Source organism: Athalia rosae, chromosome 2 (genome assembly GCF_917208135.1).
Source record: "Athalia rosae chromosome 2, iyAthRosa1.1, whole genome shotgun sequence".
In the NCBI taxonomy this organism is placed as follows: domain Eukaryota; kingdom Metazoa; phylum Arthropoda; class Insecta; order Hymenoptera; family Athaliidae; genus Athalia; species Athalia rosae.
This window is the reverse complement of record NC_064027.1, coordinates 20672757-20698050: the sequence shown is the minus strand read 5'-3', so window position 1 is coordinate 20698050 and position 25294 is coordinate 20672757. Positions and strand designations below refer to the sequence as shown.

General features: G+C 36.3%; 1 protein-coding gene across 11 annotated transcripts; it reads right to left on the bottom strand.

Moving 5' to 3' along the window:
• Positions 1-183: 183 nt before the first annotated feature.
• LOC105689523 (metabotropic glutamate receptor 1-like) lies at positions 184-25294 on the bottom strand. 11 transcript variants are annotated; one of them, XM_048651202.1, is made up of 20 exons: positions 23990-25294; positions 23676-23902; positions 22237-22738; positions 21485-22134; positions 20545-20797; positions 13977-14725; positions 13712-13875; positions 13434-13541; positions 13186-13339; positions 11818-12064; positions 9725-10041; positions 8413-8582; positions 8095-8171; positions 7747-7912; positions 5318-5453; positions 4783-4985; positions 3683-4183; positions 3260-3497; positions 1261-1744; positions 184-1145 (listed from the first exon to the last, which is right to left on the bottom strand). In XM_048651202.1, exons 6-20 carry the CDS (start codon positions 14218-14220, stop codon positions 713-715), a joined length of 3642 nt encoding a protein of 1213 aa, XP_048507159.1. In that variant the 5' UTR covers positions 14221-14725; positions 20545-20797; positions 21485-22134; positions 22237-22738; positions 23676-23902; positions 23990-25294; the 3' UTR covers positions 184-712. The 11 variants fall into 11 exon arrangements, with proteins under 11 accessions (XP_048507159.1, XP_048507158.1, XP_048507161.1 ...); XM_048651201.1 differs by having other exon boundaries at positions 21485-22738; positions 23990-24118; positions 24549-25294; XM_048651204.1 differs by having other exon boundaries at positions 21485-22738; positions 23990-24118; positions 24816-25294.

Sequence of the window (25294 nt, the reverse complement as noted above, 5' to 3'; positions counted from 1 at the left end):
GCCGGTAACAATCATTGCACGAGTTTAACATTTTTTTCTTCAATATTTTGCTTGTTCTTCTTCTTTGATAATTTCATTAACACTTATGTTGATAATGAAAGCATTGACGATTGACAGTGAGTTAGTTTCGATTTTTCTTCTTTTTTTTTCGGTACAGTCGACGTCGATATACCACGATAATTATTTTGATTATTTTGATTATTCTTAATTTATGGAAAAACTTATACGTATTTTGATCCCTTTCATGCTAAGAGTTTTATTGTTCGTTCTTAGCTTACTGTATATTAATTGTGACGTAGGTAATTCGGTATTATCTATACGTATATCTAAAGATTGGTTTATATGTTAATTATTGTTACCGAATAGACTAGAATAATAGTGTATAATTATATTTAATGAATTATTTATGCACTAGTGAAATGTTGATGATATAATATAATTGTTATACTTATTTCGATCAAATTGATAAATCATTGGGCTTCGTAATAATAATAATTTGATATTGATGCAGATACGTACCTCCGCCCTACGTAATTTTTTTTTTTTTTTTTTTTTCTATCAGTAAATTAACTGATTAATTAATTTCCTTATCAATTTATTTAATCATTTATCAAAGATTGAATTCAACCATGTTATTATTGTGGCGTTGAATTTATGGTTTAATAAATAAACTTTGGCATAAATTTCATTAGAATTGAAATTGTTTTTTTTTTTAACTTTTAGGATCTCGTCCAAGAGTTATGGTTATTTTAACAACGGGTTCGTTATCCTCACCCGAAAGGACTTCGTCTTCTTGAAAAATTCTAGCGTCAACACTACCCTCGTCGTTATAATCATCGAAAATTTCGTCGTCTCCTTTATCTCCCTCATTTTTTGATAATTTATTGTTCGATATTACGTTGTTGACGTTACTATAAAATTCATGAGAATTTTCACGGGCTTTATTGTAATTACGAGGAGAGGGGGATAATTCCGATGGTGAAATAGTTCCAGCTGTGTACGGTGTTAAAATAGTTTCGTTACAGCCGCGAGGGTTACCGTTGATATTATTAGAATTTTTCTTATTAACTTCGCCGTTTGAATTCGTTGGCGAAACGTAAGAAGAATCATTAGCCGGAAATGTCGTCGCTCGCGATCCGGTGGAGCTGAAAATTGCAAAAAAAGCGATATTCAAATCGGGATTCACAAGAAAAAAAAAAAAAGAACAACAAAAAACAAATCAAAAAACAAATAACATTTGAAATGATTTCAGTAACTAACCTTCGTTTGTTCATTGTATCGGCGATTAATTTTTTAGGATCTAATTCGGCCCATTCACGTGGAATTTTTAATTGCGATCCCGTAGAAGAATTAAGTAAACTTGAGTCCGACGATGGATTTTTTTTATCGTCCTTCAAATTTCTCGCTGTCTCCCTAGACCAAAATACGTCCTCTTCGGAATTATATCTGACAATATCATCTGCCGTAATTGAAGCAATCGATGATCCGAAATGAGGATTAATTTTCTCATCCGTCGATTTATTGTAAACCGACGACAGAGAGGATCGCAGCAATTCGTTATTGTGGATTGGTGATTTTTGTTTCTTAATATCTCCAGCTGCCACCCCACGTCCCATATTAGATGATCTCATACCGCATAAATTTTCCAAAGAACTTTTGTACAAATCAGCCAACAATTCCGCACCAGTTTGAACGCTCAATGTACGACGGTGTACGTTATTAGTGGTACGGCAGCCCGCAGCAGCTGTAAAGTATATTATCATCATTTAATATCATCAGTTTGTTTATTTATTTCTCATAGGTCATGCGAGTAAAGAATATTGTAAAGTGGAGAAGATGATTACAATTTTGGATACACGTGCAACAACAACAATAAAAAAACAAAACCAATAAAATTCGAGATTTTATTTTTATTGTTATATTTTTTCTGTCTTCGCAAACGGAGTCATCATTTCACCCTGAATAAATTAATGAATCATTCATGAGAACGAAATTAGAATCTCAAGTCATATTCGTGGATGCATTAGGCCGACTTCCCCGCTTCTTTTTGTCCATTTAGATTCCTTTTTTCATTTACATATATGTATATAACATAACATTACCTACCAAGGTGCGAAGTTATACGGCATGCGAATCGCGTTTTTGCCTTTTGAATTAACATTGCAGAGTAGAAATCTCCGGTATTAGCATAATATGTATAATATACATTTATACAGGGTGTATCAGAACTATATGCAAAAATTTTAGGGTTAATTTAGGAGGGGCCGAGCTGAGTAAATTCACGTTACATCCACGTGTTTTGAAAACTTGCGCTTCGCGCCGAATTCTACGGAACCCATCAAACTCACGCAAGATAATGTTACGTTTGCCATGACAACCAATTCCAAAAGTGTTTTTTTTTTTTTTTTTTATTTGAAAACCTCAGATTTGTTGATGCGCCACAAGTCGCATCAACAACGTAAGTACATAACGTACAATTTTTAAAGCAAACATAGCGAAGGACAAGGTCATTTTTATGGCGGTAACGAATTTCATCGACAAAATAGAAAGACTTGGAAAATAGTTAAAAAAAAAAAAAGCGTATACTGTATACTGCATCCGTATATTTTTAATATTTCGTTTCTCCAAACATCCCTTTGAATAATACAGCTTTCAGACACCTGCCTACAATGACGTTGATACGGGGAAAGATTTCACTCATTTTTTTCAACTTATCAATTTTTTTTTTGGTTCTTGGTTTCATTATTCTTTTGTTGATACAATTTATACGCCGCTATGACCCATCCGCTTGAAGGGTACAACAACGGTACACGGAAGCAGTGGGACCCGCGGAGGCAGCATCAGCGAAAAGAAACGGGGGAACAAAATCAAATAGAAAAAAGGAAAAAAAATCTCAACACGACTTCAAAGCAGCGTATATGTACAGTGCAGCTCGCGGTTCTATCGTATCGTCGAATGTATCGCGAGTAAAGCAGAGGCAGTGGCAGCGGCAGCAGCGGTGGCGAAAAAAAAAGAAAAAGGAAAAAAAGCAACTAGGCATCGCAAAACGAATTTCACCGAAGACCTGGATCATATTTGTTGTTTACGTTTTGGCTTCTCAAAATTTCTGAACAAATTACAGATATTGTATATAGGTATGTACACATGAGATGAAGTTTTACACGAGTACAGAGGGGGGAAAAAGTGGGAAAAAAACAAAAAAAAAATATCTCGATTTGAGAAGGACGTAGGTGTATAGATGTATGTATTTTCAACTTACTTCCCGATTCCATGTCATTTGCAGAACCGGAAAGTCGATATATAGTTTGTTTGGAAGGAGGTTCGGCAATAGCTGCAGCGACACGAGCTCCTATGTGACACCTTATGGATTTACTCGTGGTGAATAAAGCTCGATTATTTCTCTCGGGCCTCAATACGATTATGTAAAGTTTGGGGAGAAATAAGAATATGAGAGTTACGGATGCGCTCAAAGTCACGCACATTGACATCGTTATCACCTGTTGAGAAAAAAATTTTGGAGATGAAAAAATAATCGAATAAATATAAACGCACCATTCGAAATGTGCAGGTGCGTTATTTCGATACGTGTGCGTACAGTAGGCGTAAAGAGAAAACGAAAACGAAAACGAAAATGAAAGAACGAACGAAATGCGCGAGAGAAGAGATTAAGTATGAAACTTGCCTTTGATTCGCTGCCAAAGTATATGGGTACAAAAGCGACCCATATAACGCAGGTCGTGTACATGGCGAATCCAATGAATTTGGCCTCGTTAAAATTTTCAGGTACATTTCTCGTCTTCACGGCGTAAAGTGTGCAAAGTATTAACAAAATCGCGTCGAATGCCAATGGAGATAAAACGGCTCTGGGTGACGTTGCGCATGTTAATACGGATCTGTGTCTAGCTGGAAATTCTTGTTGAGGCATCGGGGGATCTATTACGAGCATGGCGGTGGCAACACCCGCTTCGATCATTATTAAAATACAAGTTATAACGACCTGTGCGGTGGCCGACATAAAGAGTGGCTTTCTCGTTGGAAAACGTTTCTTCGAACCAGCCAAAATTCTCGCAATCCTGTTCGTCTTCGTTAACAGACTTGCGTATATCATAGCGAAACTTATTCCCGGCATTAGACGACTTACAGCACATGTAAGAACCGTCGGTTTTGCCAGTATAGGAAACACCTGAAAAATCATCACCGTCCCGATTATTCCACACCACTTTATTTTTTCTTCTTCGATAACCTAATGACGATGTACGAAAATTTGAAGAAAAAAATAAAACATAAATTTCAATTAGTATAGATGTATGATGTAGCTGAAGGCCGTCGTCTTCGCGCAAAGTGTTAAACAAATCGATCAATTTTTCAAAGAAATTTACACCAAGCGAATGAATATATTCATGCAAATATGGCATAGAACAATGTTCGTATAGTTTTTTTTTTTTTGGTTTTTTCTTTTTCATACAACATCCGCGCAGCCACGTCGGGTCGAGTACAATTACTTGAACAACTTTTTTACCGCGTTCCTACTAGCGCAGTGCTTCACGTTCACGTAATATATGAGTATAAAGTTTTTACAAACTTGGTTATTAATTTAAAAGTGAAAATAAAATAATTTATTAATATATATTTATGTATACATAATCTATACGTATATAAATATGTATGTACGCGATATGGGTATGCGCAGGTGTATGTAAATGTGTACGTGGAAAATAAATAGATAAATAAAAACGGAATATTAAAAAAAGAAAAGAAATGTAACATCGTCTTTAGTTTTACCGCAACGTGAGCCATGGTGATTCCTGCAAGTATGAGGTAGCTGAGTTCCCTTGTGCTTGCTTTAACAACTGGGGTATTGTTATGGCTTACGAATATCCGGCAAGTGGCGAATGTTGCCAAAAGTCCAATAGCGCTGAAACCCATCGCAACAATCGCTTCGGCGTCTCCCCATGACATGTATTCCACGGGTATGACGTAGCATTCTGTTCGTATGAACATGAAAAAACAAAATAGATCAAATAAACTAACAACTAGGATATAAAGTCACACGATATCATTTATATCACGATTCTTGCAAGTCATTATTTTTCTAAAGAATTGTAGAAGGCGCTCCCATTGATTATCCTATATTAGGAAGTCGGAGATTTTCAACCCTTCCGGCGAACTAGCTCATCATTTTTTTTTTTTTTTGTTTTTTACTTGTTCTAATAAGTGGAAGAATAATATTTTTCGAAAGTCAAGAAGCGTTGGAGAAAAGTCAATTAAAAGCATAGGGGAGATGTTCGGGAAAATTGTCAATCGATTTTCAGCTTACCAGTCTTGTTATTGTTCGGCCATTGCCCGTAAGGACAAGCATCGCATTGCAATTGTTCTTCATCGGCAACTTCGTGATCTCCACATCGCACGCATGCCCAACAACACCGTTTTTCTTGACCACCGGTCTTAAAATTCTGAATAATTGGGCGAAACAATCAGTAAATAATAATGCATAACCAACCAGTACTTAGACCGAAAAACTTCATTCCCCTCTTCGCCATAAGAGGCTCTATTTAAATCCGCATCGCAGCGAAATACTTGACGCATTTTGAAACATTCGCTATTTTGAAATACCCGTTTACACTACACTTATATTCAATATATCTATGGTAGAAGGTACACTAGAGTGGTCCTTGAAAGGGTGATTTCTCAAATCTTTTACTAGTACCTTTAAAACGGTTGCAATTACGAGATGAAAAATTACCCTAAAGTTTGAGCTCTTAATTCAGTGTTGTCACAATTTTTTTGTTGTGATTTTTGGAAAACAATGGTATCTCGAATCGCTAAATCTGGGCAACTTATCATTTTTCGCCCGCTTTTAACATTCAACAAATGCTATAGATGAATTAAATTTTTTTACGGAATTTACTCGAATAGATTAGTCTTTTGTTTTTTTATTATTTGTCAATTATGATAAAAATCATAAGGATAGATTAATCGATAAATAAATTCTGAAAATTTTATTTTAAACGACTATGTGAACTATTTCAAAACTGCGATCTTTGAATTAATTTTTTAATAGAAGAGCGGAGAATGCAAAGTTTTTCCGAGTAATATTTCCAATAATCGTACCAAAATGTCGAACGCTGTAAATATTTTGAGAGGATGCGGTGAAAATAATTGAGAAAAATTATTAAAAATCGTTTTCCGAAATTCACGAAAAAAATTGAGCGGCACGTGTTTCCGTTGGGATCAACAGCTCAAAACTTCAGGGGAGATCATCACCCTGCGTGGTTACACAAAAATTGCGCACCTGAAGTTGTAGATCGAAAAATTTATCTCTTTCAGATTTAACAAATAATTGAACGCGCGCGAGGTATAGAATAAATATAAGTATAATAAGGCGGAGGTTTTCTCGTTTGAATGTGGATGGAGTATACGTATAATCTGAATAATGTTGAATTTCTAAAACGATGATTTCAGATTCTGTCGGCGCAGCAGCCATAGCGACATACGTTATACAAGGTAGCCGACGAGTCGAGGTTCCCGTCGTCGACGACCTCTTCAAGATCCGGTAAACGAGTCTCATTTTGCTAGATGAAAGGCCCTGAAGGCAAAAGCTGGTTTCACAAAAGGCGAAAAATTATTATTTATAAGGAGCTCCGCCCCAGCTGGTATGGGCTACACACCGTAAACCGCGCAACTCGCACACGTCAGATATAATGTATATATTATATAAAAAATTACACAACCACCGACCAAGTTTTCTACCGAGAGTCGTAATCTTTGTTACGATATTTTATAGTATCTAGGTAAACGTGCGGAGTGTGCGCTCAATGAATTGGTTTTTCCTCATAATCCTCGAGCGTCGTTGGCGACTTGAACAATCTTCAGGGAACAATAAAAATCCAAAATACAAAATATCTATTGGATTGTTTTTGGAGTTGAAAAAAAAAAAAAAAATAACTTAACTCCTCGGAGATTTTGAAATAAACAAATGAATTGACTATTTTTCTTCTAATTTCAGAGGCGCTACTTTGATCTAGAAAAATTTCTGAAGACAAAACAAATAATGCGGGTGAAAAAAGGGTCGGTCGATTTGACACGAAATGCCCCATAGGTATATCCATACCTATCCTATGTTTACAATCTGCGATCTGCAATTTGAACATCTCTCGAATTGTGAAGATGAAACGAACTGGAATATTTACACACAGATGTTTTCACTATGCGGATATAAAGAGAAAAGAAAAAATCTTCGATAATTACAAGAACTGAAAAATGTCGACGTAAATTACCCATATACAAATACGCAATAACTATCAAACTCTACATAAAGTACACAGGCGTGTGCTATCAATGATTTAATACATAAGTTCGTTCAGTTGGAAATTTGGTTTAAACTTTATTATCTCTACTAGATAAAACGGAAGTGATTGTGGCTAATTAGAATCCACCCGATGAACTCAAACCTCACGGTGTTTACCGGTGTATCATTTCCGGTAGAAATTTTGTTAATTAAATCCTCCACCGTCACGATAATCCTGATTTCGATTTGTAGCGTCTACATGTGTACGCGTACGTATAGATATATGTACATATATGACGAAATGTAAGGGTGGTTCGGTAATTCGAGAGTAAATTGGAGGAGGGTTCGAAGAGAAGATAAAATTCAATTAAATATGTTGCGTTAAATTGGTAATTTCTGTTTTTCTTTCAACGGAATGATATAGGGTCGTAAAGCTACATGTATATGAGAAGACAAACCTTGTAGTAACCAGGTGGGCACGGTTTCGAACATACGCTTTCGACAAGTTGCGTTACCCTCGATTGTGGCATACCGGAAAATGCAAGCGTTCCGTTATTCCAATCACCTATTTGCACGTACGAATAAGTCATGTTCGCCATCCTTTGAAAATTCAATATTTCGTATCTGCGGCAATAAATCAGAAATAAAACAACGAATAAATAAATGAATCGTCAGGTGGCGAGTTTCGACCATCGCTAACATCGTCAACGAAATGATTATCGGTATGGTAATTATATCACATGCGTTTCATTTTTTTTTTTTTCTCGTTTTCTTTCTTTCTTTTTTCATACGATATACGCACCGACCTGCCGGGAGGATCGCCACGTCGATCGAATTCCACGTCCTCTCCGCCGAATGAAAATGTTATGTTCATCAAGTGGTTCTGTAATTTAAACGATATTCCTGTCACACGGTTTGTAATATGAAAATAAAACTGTAAAACAAGTTCGAAAATAATTTGATAAATATTTTTGATATTGTGTCGTACGCGTCGCATCGGTAATCTCAATTTTCATTGGATAGGTATATGGCGAAAGTGGTTCCAAATTTGCAATGATATTACAAAAATTGTATAAAACGCGAATCCCCGCTTGGGTTTTTGTAGATAAATGTATAGGGTGTACCTTGAATAGAGTTCCGTTGAATGGATGCATCTCTTTGCAAACGCCAGAAAAATTTTTACCGCAAACTTCTTCCAGCATATTATGTAGCCCATGCGCCATTGCCCAGAATGATTTCATAACAAAACTCATTTTCGGATCCTGTTTGTAACGATCGCTCAATTTTTCGTTACCTGTAAGTTTAAACATTTCATATTCATAACTGGGTTTATTTGTCCATTCGTTTATATTCATTGCGAAATTGTAAATGCGATGTGCGACACGATTGAAGTATTTCACCTTTGAATTTTTCGTTTCATACAGTCAGAAAAATCGCGCTGTACCTAATGCTCTTTAAGGGTATACTTATATGTGCAGTAGAATGAAGTATTTTACTTCCGGTTCAATCTCCACTGTGTGCACGTATCGTTTAATACCGCGCGATCGTACACATGGGTTGACCGAAGCAAAAAAAAAGTAAGAGAAATGTAAAAGTTTACTTTTCAAATGTGAATAACGAATCCTGCAGGTAAATTAGCTCGTCTTATGGAAATTTCGAGAGTAAAACTTGCTCATGGTTTTCTTAGAATTTCGAAAATTAAAAAAAAAGGAATAAGACAGTCAACCGCAGCTAGTTTTGCATACGGTAGGAATTAACGTTTCAACGAACACTTTTTCTTGGAGTAAAATCAACAAAAAAAATGAGAAATTCAAAAATAAGATATTCACGTATAATCTAGTTACACTTTTTTCCATTTGCGAGCACCACGTCGATTTTTCTATTTTTCATAGCGCTCTACAATCTTAGGCATACCTATAGTATATGCGGAAGAGGAAAGCAGAGAGGAAGAGGCAAATAAGAAGAAAATGAAAAAGGAAGAAAGTCTCGGTTAAACGAATCAACGGCTTCTTGCGGTTGGGCAGCCGTACTATAATATATATAGGTCCTTTAATCAGCCGTTCAATTCGTCGCCTAATATAATTTCATCCGTCAATTAGATTCGGCCAATTCAACCGGAGTATAGAGCTCCAGGGCGTGTGATATCTGCAGCAGGAAACTGGAGACACTCGAACCGGAATTGGATTCCAAAGGTTCCAATCTAAGTATATACATGTATGTCCATGTATATGGGTGTTATGTACGTATATAAAACATCACATAGGTACCCATACGTCGACTACGTATAAATTACATTCTTCACCTCATCGCCTATTTGAACTCCCGCGAAAAAAAACACGTTTCGTTCAAACTCGCCACCATTTTTTCTTCTTCCATTTTCACCCGCTACAATGCAAAGCGAATCGCATCATCGGAAGACAAAAATTTTCGACTTACCGGTGCAGATTTTTTTCCCCACAGGTAACACGGTTGTCGTGGTCGTTGATATTTCCACGCCATTTTCGACATCCCCGATGTCAGCGTGGTCATCGAAATTGTTATTATTATTGTTATTTACATCGGGAAGAACGCAGTTGAATTTATGTTGCCATAATTCTTGAAACCAAGGATTTCTCGAATTGTTGTACGGATTCAATGAAAAATAATGATCGTCAAATTCGCTGACATAGGGTGAATGAATTCTAATGGAAAGACTGCCCCACGCTTCGAATTCCAAATCCTCAACAACGTCGTCCCGGTCAGCCCAACCGTCGCTATAATTAAAAATGAAAGTAACATTTCAATTTGATCGAGTTCAGATATAAACTGGTTGAATTTAATTTCTCAATTAAAATTAATGAAAATCGGAAGAAAATAAAATAATAAAAATCACCGACGCATGGACCATTGTATAATGATGCATAATGAAATTAATTGCTACCCGAAATCAGAATGGAGAGAAAAAAAATTGAAAAAATAAAATAAGATGAATCGAGGCTGGGCGGTGCGATTTGTAGATATATCGCTGAATTCAATCCAGACGACCGATCGACAAACTTGAAAATATTGTAAAAAATTTTAAAACGATAAAATACGTTAAGATAAATTTAGAAAATGCATCAACTCTTCATATTACATATAGGTATAATGGTATGTCCTGTAATACTTATCATCCCGAGCTATAGAAATTAGCGCGATCAGCGAGGGTTTTTCACTCGGTTTTTCCGCAATTGAGACTCTCCCAATTTCTGGTATGCTTCCCCCATTTCAACCGAGAGTAAAATGAATAGTAAACGAAAAAAAAGGTAAAAGCGAGAGAGAGAGAAAAAAAAGTCCGGAATATGCGAGTAAAAAGAAAAGAATTCAGCGGTTTTATTTCAACAGAAATTATACAGACTGCGAATTAAGGCCGTGGTAGCCCGCGCGTTGATTGCACTGCATTATATCGCACAATTCGTTTTCATTCCTTTCCGTTTTTTTTCTCTCTCTCTCTCTCTCTCTTCAGTCTTTACCGTTTTTTTAATATCCATTATCATTATTATTGCCACTATTGTTATGAAAATTATCATTGTTTCCAGAATTTCAAATCATATACAAATTTTTAAGATAATGCATATGTACGTAGATCACACGCTTTGACGTACGCGGCGTTAGTCATGTACCTCGTCATCTACATACATACCTACATATGTTGATAATTTCAATTCAAGATGTTCAAATAACTCGCGATTGAACATAATGACCCATAGTAGATAGGAGTCAAGGTCAGTTGGCGTTCTTTCAATTGTCACATACATATGATGATATGTACAATATGTGTATGTACAAGTACCGCAATGAATGTATAGGTGTACATACGCATACATAAAAGAAATAAATGCACGGATTTTCATCTCCGCTCTTTCGTCTCTCTGCAGTCGACTTCAGAGATGAAATTTACGTTTGTTTACAATGGATGTACAATGTGTACATAGAATAGGTACATATGTACGTGGAAGGCATGTACGTATGCATATGTATATAGGTACGTATTCGGTTACCATTTAGATGATCTGTACGTATGTATATACATATGTATAATACGTGTGTAAACCGCGACCTGCGGGACCCGGATTGACAACATATATATATGTATATATATACGAATGTGTACACACACGTATGTTATAGATAGGCATCTATACATTTATATCTATATACACATATGCGTGAATCTAACCTAACCCGATTCAATCAACGAAGAAGCTTTCCGCCCATCATACCATCTCCGCAGCAGCCAGCAGATGATGACGATCGGTGAATGAGACTCGACGTGCTAATAATTCGCATTCAATTATGTATTTTATCAACGAAGTATGACGAACTCCGTTTACAGCTGTTGATAGATTTATTTGATTTCAAACAAGAAGAGAAAGAAAAAAAAGAAGTTTTCGACCGATACAATATTCAAATACACATTCGCGAGAAGTGACATCGAATTTCAAAATCAACACGAATGAAACTTCAATTGAGCTAATTTGATCGAATTAGATATTATGATTGTTTATTACCTTCCTATGAACATGAATCGACCGGTGAGATTTAATCTTTTTGAGGCGGCCAGTAAACCTCGCATTGTCATCCCTTCGCAGAAACAAACGACGACATTAGCCGCACGATCTTGATCAAGATTTGAAAGTACGCCGTCAAAGGCGGCATCTTCGGCCGTGGAAAGAACCGCGTCTTCCCTGGCAACGCAAACACCGCTGCGTTCGGCTAATTCACGAAAAGCTTGAATACCGCTCTGTCCGTAGTTCTCTAAAATTGGTGAAAAAAAAAAAAAGGGAACAAAATAGGTACGTCATTGATGCGGGTTATTTTCGAAAAGTTTAATTGAGGTATCAGGGCTCGTTCGAACTGTCTGGAAGTAAAAGTTTCGGTCGGTGTTCAACAAATCTACGGTATAAAAGTGAATTATCGCGCATTCGTTGACTGCAAATCACAACTATCGACGTTTCGCCGCAGAGAGATTTGTAAGCCGCGTATATTAGGGAATCGGCAGCAGGAAGAGAGAGAAAAAAAAGTAAACGCCCAAATGAAATATCCCGATCAAATCCCGTCTGCGGAGACTGTTTCCTCTTTTAATTTGCTTCATAAACTTCAGCAGAATTTTTTTTTTTTTTTCGATCATATTCATCATCATTATTGTTGGTATGATTATCGTTATCATTGTTTTTGTTGTCGTTGTAGTTGGGAGAACTTTGGATCTGATTTCTTGAGAAGTTAATCTTTCGGGGAGAGGAATTAATTAAAGTCAGCTGTATGGAGATAATTATAATACGCGACGCGGTAATCAAAATTTTGGAATTGAATGCTCTGACAATTCTCAACTCTCAGCTGATTCTAAATTTAGATGTACATACGTACGGTAAATAGGTATTACTCGTACATAGACACACAGCCGTGATAGAACGAAGAAGCAATTAACATAGTAATTCAAAATATGATGAGCTGAACCGAATGTACCTATTATCCGGATGATCATTGTTTTACAATTAGATGAGTTTGACGAATTTGAATGTCGAGGAATATTCAAAACCATGTGTTATCGATGGAACGGCCCTGAGGCATCAATTAAATTTTGAATATACATAAGCCGGTTCGGTGCAGGGAACGCGTGATGAGTAGAAGAGAGGCTGTCAACGTGTTGTGTACAGATGATATAGTCCATTTGAAAGCGGTGATGGAATTGTCAATTATCACCATCCCATCTCGTACAATCCCTCTCTCTCTCTCTCCCTCTCTCTCTCTCTCTCCCCCTCTCTCTCTCTCTCTCTCACCCTCTCTTTCTCCTCCTCATTCCCTCTAATTACGCTAATTGAATTGACGATGATCGTCACGATTGATGTACTCGTAATGTTGTATGATCTAAAACCCACCGTCGGTGTTTACTATCGACACGTACGTCCAGTTAAAGTATCGTACTAAATCGACGAGTAGTTGAGCTTGATAATGATCCGACGGTACAACCCTCAGAAAAGTCGAATAACGAGTTTTGTCACTTAGGTCACGAGACGTCGAAGAATAACCAATCTGGATTAAAATCGACAAAAAAAATTGTTTCTTTAATCAATCTCTATTAGTCTCTCGATTGTAGTTCATCGAATTTCGCTATCACGAGACTTACCTGGGGTATGGAAAAAAGCTGAAGAAGATTTTGCACCTGGAGTGCGACCGAACTCGATCCCGGACCCACCACCCCGACGAGGGGTGCTTTCAGCACCGGATTTTCCATCTGCGAATAATTACGTACATGGGAAATGGCGAATGAAATTTTCATGATGGAGGAAAGAGAATCTTTTCTGGACTTTCTTTCGAGTTCTATTTCCTGTGACGAGTTAAATCGAAAGTCCGGGTCTTTTTTTCCAGGCGTCCTATAATCGGTCTTCTTATTTTTCTCCTCACCTGAACGGCGGTGGTGACCAAGCAATGTGCGGTATCGGCATTCGGAGGAATTTGTGGCTGGGTCAAAGCGGGTGTAATGGCGTCCCTAACGAGTTCGATGCTTTGTTGCAGAGCAACGGGTGCCGACCAGCACGAATCTCTGGCTTCGAGTCCCAGAGTGACGCCTGTAACGAGTGAGGGAAAATCGAATGAAATGAAGTTACGGGAAATACTTTTTTCACTTCACTTTAAACTCCGAATAATTATAGCGGAAAATGCCAAATACCTGGCAATATCGTTGAATCGTTGTTGATTTTATCGAGAGTAATTAGTGCGGTTTCAACTCTTTGTATTCCGTACGTTTCTCTGACCGGTCCACATACGAGTGCTCCCTGACCACCCCTGGGAGTATGATGTACGCTGAAGAGCGCTCCGATTACTAAATCTCCTTTCAAACGTGCCGACGGATCTCCACCTCTCACCACTTCCAAATAAACGAACAAATACATCCCCATGATCACGAACAACATATTTTTTCCTTATTTTCCCAACCCGCCGTTTTCTTGATTTTTTTACTTTTAAAAAATCTTTACTTCTCTTACAATTAGTTATTTTCCTTATAGTGTTTTTGAAAACTTCTTTTTGTTTTTGTTTTTTTTTTTAATTTTGCTTTCGAATATTTATTTTTATTTTCAATTTCCTACGAGACCGCATCACCCGATTATATGTTAACGAGTTCTCTTCAATAATTTTTTCACTATCAGATTTCCCGTCGTCGTCGTTATCCTCGTACACATGATTTTTATCCTCCGCAATTTGTCACACACACATTCTCCTTCCATTTTGAGTTATGCGCGGAGTTTTTGATAATAGTGAACGGTCAATATTATTTGAAACCTTTTACGTGCGATTCTTCTTTTCCATCATTATTTCACTCTCACTTCGTGAATTTTTCCCTTTTTCTTCTCTCCGATAAATATTTGTCTATTATTATTGTTATTTTTAATCAATTCGTAAAGATTTGGCGAAGTTTTCCTGAAAGCAGAAAATATATGAGATAGATAGGCAAAAATCTTTGCAATCTTCGCAAGAATTGAACTTTTATCTTTGAAAATGTCAGAGGGTGTCCCTTGAATGTAAATCGGGAGGGTTGAGCTTCAGCCGCCATTTTGGAGAACACATTTTATCAAATATCTCCTGAACCGTGCGTCGCACGACAAAAATAGTCCATATCATTCTCGTAGATAACAAAATTTTCTACAATTTTTATTCGAAACTTTTTTCCGTATAGAGCATAGGTTTTTATTTATAGCGCGCCAAACTTTTTGTAAAATGGTTGACGGTTAATGGTATTACGGTAAAAATAATGATTATCAGATTTATAGTACACAAAATTTTCAATAAACTTTATTTGGAGGTTTTTTTTCGACAAATTGATACTTTAGGATCTATAGCTCGGTAAATGTTGCTTGAAACGTTGGATTGAGAATTATTTTTCATTTTTTCTGGTACGAAGATCAGGTTGTTCGTCCCCATCGATTTGGGTCACGAGCTCGGAAAGTTTGAACTGGCACTCCTCACTTTCAGAAATAAAAGCATAGATGGATTCCGTCGCTTCATTTATTCCTGCCCGCGCTCTTTTTCGCCCCGTATAGACGATGGATTTTTCAATCCTATCGTACAGTTGCAGAAGTAAAAAAGAATTCCACCGGAATTGAATATTTAAAAATTTAATAGAATCTGAACCATTCGAGCGATTTTTCAAAAAAAATTATTATCTCGCAGAATCACTTTCACGGTAATCTATTTGGAAAAGGTAAAAGTCAGTACGATACCTTGAAATCTGCAATAATCGGAGCTGTTGTTAATTTTTTCAAAAAATTCAAAAATTCAAATATTCCAACCGAAACTATCGGTAGCTACTACGTGTGCGAAATACAGTACGAATATTTTCTTTGCAACTTACCTTGTGCTTTTTAAGTCTTTCAGCGCAAGTTCATGCTGCTTTTCTTCTCTTTCAATTTACTCGTTTTTAATAGAATCTGCAGACCTCTTTCTTTCACTGTCACAACAGTTCGTTCACTTAAAGATTTGTCGCATATTGAAAGAATATTCATGTTCAACGATGTTAGTAGGGACAACTTTTTGATGAAATTAAATCGATTGGACAGAACTGACGCGTCTAAAAATGTCAATTCACTTAGCCGGTGGCTGACCTTGCTGTGTTTACAAAGGGACCGGAAGAAAACAGGCAGAAATTATACCTAAATATGACGAGAACGATCATCATTTTTACCGTAGCACCAACCGTCAATTGTATATAATTGGTAATTACCATTTTGAAAAAACTTTGGAGGGCTATGAATAAAAACCTACGCGCTTAACGGAAAAAAATTCTGAATAAAAGTTGTAGAAAATTTTATTATCTACGAGAATGATGAAGACTATTTTTTTCGTGCGACGCACAGTTTAGGAGATATTCGATGAAACGTGTTCTCCAAAATGGCGGCTGAAACTCAACCCCACGAGTCACGCCAATTCAAGGGACACCCCCCGACATTTTCAAGAAACAAAAATCAATTTCGTACAAAATTGCATTAAGAAACCACTTTTCATGCTCTGGCTCTTGGCCTGAAACAAAAACAAAAGAACGATAAGAAATTGATGTAATAATTCAAATTGGAATTTCTACATTTTTAACTTCACCACACAAAGGTATTGTACAACCGAAATTAAAGTACATTTTTTCTCCTCTCCTCTCATTTCATTCCTTCCTTTTTATACTTTTCTTGCAGTGAATTGAGAACGGAAGAAAACAAAAGTCGACTCGCTGCATGTGTACACAGTATAAAAGTACCCACTCTGCAACGCCCGCATTTTCTTCGGATTTTGAGCTTACACCCGTTGCGAGTAGGTATTCCGTGTGTCGGTTAAATAGCTGAAAATTTTTTTCACACCTGGAATATTGTTCATTTGAACGTTGCAGCTATCCAACCGTTGATCCTCTTCTCTTTTTGCCCTGCGTTGTTATAATTTCTCCTTTTGCTCAATTTTTCCATACGTACGTATACATATACTTTATATACGTCAACTATATGTATATCTACTGTCACGGATTGTTTGCTGACCGTATTAAAACAACATAAATATTACACAAATATCTAAAAACACGTATTCGTATGCATTAGTCTATAAATAACGTGGAGATGTAAAATGACGTAGTTATAAATTGCGGGATAAAGTTACACACCCAATATTAACGTGATCACGTGCAAACAAGTGTCACAACGTTAAATATGTATATAGGTATGTATAAGGCGTTTTTTTCCTCTGCTACATATTACGGTATATATGTAGGTGTAGACCTACACAAATACACGCACAGGAAGCTAGGGGTGAAATTTATGTATGCTGAGAACGTGTATACATATATCTGCCTGTAATCCCATTCTACCTCGTGCGATATTTATAGAAATTCTCATATCGCTCCCCCATATGTGTTGGTATTGAATAAGTATGTACTTGTAACTGCAAAAAGGATTTTCCACCTACATACCCGATTTCGCTGCGAAAATTTCGTCGCTGAAGTACTTAATAACGTATATTACGCGTATAACATACAACCGTATACATATAATGCATATACATAAAGATCACATCTTAATTTCGTAATATTATGGCAATATAATCCAGTTGAGATATTTTACGTTTGCGATTTGATTTTTCCATACTTCGGGAGGAGTGGTTGGTAGTGTGAACCTCGATTTTCGGGACAATCCATGGACAATCCGCCCGTAGCGTTCGCCGCCATCTTGAATTAAAGGGTGACTTTTTGGTTTTCGAACGACTCGTTCAGTTTCACCTAAAACGATGATATATGTAATTTCCCACGAGTTTGGTTCTGCTCATTTTTACCCTAGGATCAATATTTTCAGATTTTACATTTGTCGTTATTTCAGTGAATTATTTATAAGCCTGAAAATGTTGATCCTAGGGTAAAAATGGTAATAACTAGTGGAGGGATTGTCCCGAAAATCGAGACTCACTCTTCCCCCTATCAAGTATGGAAAAATAAGTTAGATGCTGTTTCGACTGGACTAACAACAATTTAGAAAATAATTGCAAACAGCTCTGGGGAGTACGGATGAATTTTCCACTGTCATTTTGGATAACGGTTTTTCTGAAAGACTGGTACTTTTCCGTGCATAAAAATTAAACTTTTAACGATTCATATTTCATATCTTGTTTTCAGATTTTCATTCGTACCCTTTTTATTTCTCGCACTTTTATTCAAAGCGAAGTTACGGTGCAACGGCCGCATTACGATAGTACGTTGTAGAATACGAATAAAAAATGCGAGCTGCACACACATCGCAGACACAAAAAATGGCGATAATAACAATAGAAAGAACGAACGAAAAAAGAACAGCCAAAACAATGGTCACAGCTAATTTCAATGGTGACTCTGCTGACGCGTTAATTAAAAATTCTGAGCTACGATGATATAGTTGATGCACAAAAAGAATAGGCAAAAGAAAAGTATGAATCGTAAGAACGAATGAATGAAAAAAGGTCACGGTGAGCTTTTTAGATTCCATCGCCCCTTGTGCAATATACGTTTCAATGACTATCCGCGTTAATACCTATAATGCATAAATGGGACATTCCTCGTCAATTGAACTACCGGATTTGACCTGAGCAATTTTTATTTCGTCGTCACAATTTCCTCTGAAACGCACTTTGGTATTGTCAGTACCATTCTTGTTAGTGTCATCATTATCATCATCATCCCTTCAGGGACGGAAAGAGGAATTTTATTTTTGGTTCAAGTGAAAGCCAAAAATAGTTCAAAATACAATATTAGAACATTCCGAACAATTATGAATTTCCTTTATAAAAGGGCCCTATATGTATATGCATGTATGTATACAATATACAGTATATGCTTTACCAGAGGGTAGGTCTCGTTATTATTATTGTTGTTGTTAATATTACGTTTTCTTTCAATGAGAATGCCTGAGAGTTATGATTCGTCAAACTTTGAAGAAATTGAAAAATTTAGCCCACCATATCTTTTTTCGACAATTTTATAGGGATAGTCTCAGGTTTGTACCTAATTTACAATTTCACATGATGTATGTATGTATGTATGTATATGTAGATGAATGAGTTGAATAGCTGATGAAATTCGGAGGTCCTATAACGCTTTATCACTCTACGTAACATATAGCACGTTAAGGGTTGAATACGATAAGTGACGCCTATACGGAATTCACCCTTCATGTTCTACAATGTCGTAGAATGAGCAAGGGATGAGATAACTACATGTCATATACTCCGCCAATGGCAATGTGCAGGTGCAGACGGCCACGATGATGATGAAGATGATGATGATGGTTAACGTTATACACCTCGTAGATATAACTTATTGTTAAAGTATATACTGTACAACACCTACACGTAGTACATATATATACATACTTTACATCTGGTGTTAAACACAAAATATACATATGTACAAGGACTTCGCGATCTAACAAAGCTCTGTTCAGGTTGAGGTTATCGCGCGAAACGAAATCAACCATATATGCATATACATATGTATACACATATATACGTCACTATACACGCATACCTATACAGAATGTATCCATTTGTCAGACTTTATAAGGTAAAGAGATCGAGAGTGCCTCTGTATAAATTCACATGCATACATTTTTATATATACGTACACACATGTATATAATATAATGAAGTGCCCAGCTCGCGATAACTTCGCTCGTTGACCTACATATTTATTTAACCACCTATATGTACCTTATACCGCATTTGATAAGCGTGTGATTTTTTTTTTTTTTTCTCTCTCTTTCTTCAACAGAATTTTTTTTTTTCACCCCTCTTCTATTCACATATTACACAACAGCTCTCCACTGTTCTATTTTTGTAAAATTTCTATGTATATAAGAATATACGGCATAATCTTCGAAAATACAAGACTATGTATAATATATATATATGTATGTATAACGACGATGTAAATGGGTATATGTATATTCTCTGGGGTATTATAAATAAACGCTTTAACGGGAATGTTTTACGTGTAAATGTAAAATACATTATATACATATGGAACTTATGTACGCGTGTATACTATAGGTGCTGAGTTACACGTTAATTCTGAGTTTTAATTAAATAATTAACTGGAGAAGAGTGACGTAAGTTACATGAGTATAAAATATACATCCGTGTACATATAACAAAGCCTATGTATGGATATACGGTGTTGATATCCTCGTATTAGATGGACATTTAGGTTAATAAAAATAATCGACCGCTGCTGCTGTTGGTGATGTCGTGTTCACATGATAAAAACAACCCTGCATTCACATTTTTATCTTGTCTGCAGGTTACGTAAATATACCGCACATATGTACATCATATTTAACTGTACAATGTACCCAAAATTTTATAAATTCCACTGCTTGGTTTCTCAAATTACAACAAATCTTCGAATGAACAAAATGAACAAAAAAATAAAAGAATCAATCTGGAATCAATTGTAAGTGAGAGAGAATTTCGCATACGGCACGAAGTGCTCGACCTCTCCGATTCGTTGCAAATCAACTATGATGGCGTGTGAATTTAATTGCATTTTCTGAAAAATATCATGCATATGGATATAAGGCAAGTGTGATGTAAGAGTTTTGTTGATCATTAATGAGTTGGATATAAATGTGCGCGATGGACCGCGTGATAGTTTTCCTGCACCGCTATATGTTATATGGATATTGGTAATTTGCTTAATAATTCATGAAACAATGTGCAAAATTGATGCTTATAATAAAGCCACTTACGAGATAGACGAGTCTGAACGTTGACAAAAGATTGCAGCGTATGTACACTTATACATATATATCATGGGTATATACGTATATACAAGGTTCGGAAGTTGGAACTCTGATGCATTAGATTGAGAGTGATGATAAACTGCGGTGCACTTGTGGCTTGCACTTTCATTTTATAAATATTCGTAAGTATGATAAAAAATTAAAAAATTAACCCCCCTAGAAACAGTCTAGTGGAATTCGACAGAATCTTAATACACTCCTATAATATAAGGGGAACTCCGCGTCATTTCGACAAAGCAAAAACAGTGACCCTCTTCGATTTTTCCTGCAGCGATTTTCTATTTTTCATAGCGCTTGGTTCAAAACTCTCCCGTGATTTTTTCAAATTATTTGATCTCGCCGTTTATCGGTTTTGAAGTTCAAAACAGCACCGTGGTCAATTTTTTCGTTAAGAACATTTCAAATGTTCGCGACGGACAATTTTTTTTCTAATTTTTTTCCATTTTTTTCAACTTTTTTCTCTTTTTTTCTCGACTTGTTTTTCATTTTCTTTTCTTTTTTAACATCACAAACATTCTCCCTTCTTGCACGTCAACTGTTGACTTGTTTTGTAGAGAAAGTCGAAAAAAATGTAAAACAAAATGGTAAAAATAGGAGAAGATAGAAAAAAAGTGAAAAAGTAATCTGTCCGCTTTTTTTCATAATCGCAAAATGTTCGTCGTTGACCATAACATTTTGTAAATTAAAAAAAACAAAAAACTCGATAACGGCGCTGTTTTGAGTGGCCAAAAATTAATAACTCAAAAACGGCTGGACTCGATAATTTGAAAAAAAATCACACCAGTGTTTTGAATTAAGAGTTGTCATAGAAAAAATTGTTAGAATAATCGAAGAGGGTCATTGTTTTGGGGTTGCCGAAATAAAGTGGAATTACCCATATACGAACCTTCAACTCATAATTGTAACACTCCGGTATATTCACCATGAATTACATTTTTTTTCTTCGTTCTTCTACATCAAGTATTATAATAATTGAATTTATAGGCTAAGAAAAAAGGAACAAATAGAATGAGAAAAGGAATAGAAAAGTAAACGAATGTATAAACAAAGGTAATACTCGAGATTACACGATTCGCAGCTTTTCAATCACAAAATTGATGAAATAAATTTCGAAAAATTCTTTATATTATCACAGATACATCTATGATATTGTTATCGTAATTGCATGAGACGGTCATTTTTATTTCGTGTTCATCACCGATGAATTGATTAAACAATTCCCGATGCAGGGTGCACATTTATATAATTTATATATGTGATATTTGAATTATTGCAACACGTAAAACTTTATTATCTTCTCTTTTTTATTCGTATATTTTCTTTACGCAACACATATATACATGTCTCGTAGCTGTAATCGCGAACCGCGTGTTATGTTGAAACTGTGTGAGATAGTTTCGCACCCTACTATCCTATGAGCGTCGCGACGCCCGTAAAGCTGCTATACGAATATATTCACGGAAGCGGTTTGATCCCGCCTGAGACGCGCGCACCGACGGAACGCCACGCGTTTCCGTAAAATTGACATGCGCCAAACTCGGGAGGAGAGAAAATAAACGAAAATTAATGAAAAATCAAAATATATACCACCGTGTTCTTATCGTCGATAAATATATACAAAATTTTGTGCAGCATTACCAGCTGACCGGCTCCATTTCACGAGGTTTTTTGGTAAACCTGTTCGATGACGTGCTCGAATTCACGACTTAGTTCGTCCGACCAGAAAAAATGTCTTTCGTAATATTCAAGTTTTTACCAAGAACGAAACACCTTCGAAACGATGGAAATAAGTGTTGAGCCGAACGTTTTCTTTTCTGCAGTCTGTGGCGTCCATTTGTTTGAATTTTATTTGCATCTGTGCAATTTTTACATCCCGGGAAATGGACTTTTTTTCAAAATTTCAACCACCATGGAGTGGTCGTGAAACCTTTTTTTTTCTACTCGAGTCAAACTTCGGGCAACTTAAAATATTTCCTTTGGTTGTCGTGTATTTGAACTCGGGCTTTGAAGGGTATGCGGTGCAAGCGGTAAGAACGCGTAGAACGTCTACCGCAGAGTTTGAAGGGTTATTGACTAAGTTCTATATAACTCCACGCTGCAATTAATGGACCGAAATGATGAATATTATACGCGCTGCTACCTGCGGAGAATAAGAAAATTCGCATTACGGTACATCAAGAAAGTTTTGAAATTTTCGAACAAATTTATATACCTATGCATATGTATAAATGTTAGAGAGAGATCCTTGACAGGGTTGTTTTCGAATTTCGACGCTCCCAGGAATTTAAGCGCTTCCAAATAGATTTAAAGAGATTCTCTGAAAATCTGAGCTTTTAATATCAACTCTTTAAGATAGTCCACATTGCCACCGTAGTTTCTTATGGAAATAATATGAGAATAACATGTTTGGTTCTTTAAAATTTTAATGGTCGTTGACAAATTTATAGAAAATTATGGAAATTCATATTTTAATAGACAATTTAACGCTTTTAAAAAAAAGTCTCTTATGATTTTTCGCTAAATCGTCTGTTTCAAAAGTTATTCCGATGATAATTTTATATGAATCGAACTTTGACCTCGAATTCAACTCTCAAACCAGTAGATTTAGCGAAAAATCATAAGAGACTTTTTTTTAAAAGCGTTAGATTGTCTGTTAAAATATGAATTTCCATAATTTTCTATACATTCGTCAACGACCTATAAAATTTCAAGGGACCAAACATGTTATTCTCATGTTATTTCCATGAAAAAACTTCGGTGGCAATGCGGACTATCTCAGAGTGGCTATTAACAGCTCAAATTTTCAGGGGTTCTCTTCATATTTATTTGGAAGCGTTTAAACCCCTGGGAAGATCAAAATTGGAAGACAACCCTGTTAATGACCACCCTAACAAATATACACCATGTATGTTAAGTGAAATCATAGTTATTTCGTATATCAATGTGAAATTCGAACGGCAATATCTGACTTCAAAATTTTCATTCGGCTTCAAACAACTACTTATAATAACAAAAATATATTGTTTCACTCTATGATATTGTTATATGAATAATAAACAAGATTATAACCAAAATACCTTGACATATAGAGGGATATGGCCTAGTTGTGATCTACAGATATAGAATCCCTTCCTCAAAAGGATATTAAGGGGAAATTGCTCTGCCTCTTTTGCTTCCCCCTTCCAATCCTAATTCCCGATTCTCGAGGAAAGCCGCAATCCCTCGTTACCCCAGCACCTGGTTTTTGATATCCGCTCTGAGGTTACTTCCATTTCCTTTACCCGCCGCGATCATCTGGATCGTTCTATGGCAACAGGAATGTTGTTTCTATGAAAACGCGCAAAAAGCATATCCCCAAAGTGGTATCCAAATTTGGAAACATGAAAATTACGGTATTTCGAATCAGATTTTTCCTCATGTTTAAGCGATTATTATCACTTTTTATATAAAAACGACCTTCATGGAAGAATTTCCGAGTTACGAAAACATCTTGACCCACATACCATGCATTTCTGTGGCGCTGAAAATATAATAATAATTATATTCAGGTGTGAAAATAACTATCGAAATAATAATAATAACAACAGCGTAACCTTAAGAAAACCTAAAATATATGAGGTGAAATTTTTCTACAAAAAAACCCCTATTGCCGAAGTAAAGTTCACCCCCTTGAAACTTTCTCGCAAGAGAAATAATAGAGGGCACGGGATGCTCCGAACTATAACAAATAATAAAGATAAGGGGAAAAATGTGAAACGTAAAATGTGGTAAAGGGCAAAGAGCTACTATACACGGGATATAAACGTAGCGCCGGGTCCTGGGGGAACGTTGATCTCGTGTCCCAGTCGATCTCTTGGTAGAGATTATAAGGTAGGTGTGTGTATGTGTATACAATATACCTATATACACACGTATAAATGGTCTAGTTTTAAGATGCGTAGCGTCGTCACCTTCGTTCGCCTTCTAGGCATCTTCCGCTTTTCCCTCTTATCTCTTCTAGTAAAATTGACCTCGACGAACTGTGCGAGGCGTACGCGCGGTGAGTTCCCCGCGAATACTGCTTCTGATCTTTACGCCCTGCAGTAGCGCGAAGATAATCGCAGAATAATTCGGTATTATCTGTATAGTTACCTCCGATTATGCCCGTTATGCGGTCAAATACGATTGAAGACAAACTAAAAGAATAAATAAAAACTATCATAAAACAAAATTCTTACAGCTCCTTGGAATTACCAGTTTTGATTGAGAGGTGAGATTCTACGCAAATATCGATTGCAGACGTCACAATTTCAGGAATGAATTTTCTTTTTCTCCAATACTTTTACAGATCGTTTTATGTAACGGCGTACGCGTAGACGTCTTCGGCTGTGCGATGCGTTAAATTTTGCCGCTGGTCACATACACGTGATATAACACTATCAAACGGATGTATTGGTCAAGATTTGAATGTTCTCAGATTTCAAAACGTACATAAAAATGTGGAATGTGATACACGCGTGTGATTCCTTTGGTTATATTTATACGCTGCTATACGTAGGTGTTGTATTAGGTGTATCGCTGCTACACTGCTGCTACGGCTACCGTTGCGATATATTTAAATGTATAAGAAGGCTACTTTAATATACAAAAGAGAAGCACACACTCGAAATCGCGCGTTATAAGTCTAAGGAACGAGGTAGGTTCGAACAAACCGCAA

Bases quoted from the DNA above. Each gene is read 5' to 3' on its own strand.
- LOC105689523 (XM_048651197.1), bottom strand. From the start codon at position 14,220: ATGTTGTTCGTGATCATGGGGATGTATTTGTTCGTTTATTTGGAAGTG. The intron at 7,913-8,094 runs GTCGGTGCGTAT...TTATTGCCGCAG, and splicing joins CGTGGCGATCCTCCCGGCAG to ATACGAAATATTGAATTTTC. The intron at 1,146-1,260 runs GTTAGTTACTGA...TGCAATTTTCAG, and splicing joins GATACAATGAACAAACGAAG to CTCCACCGGATCGCGAGCGA.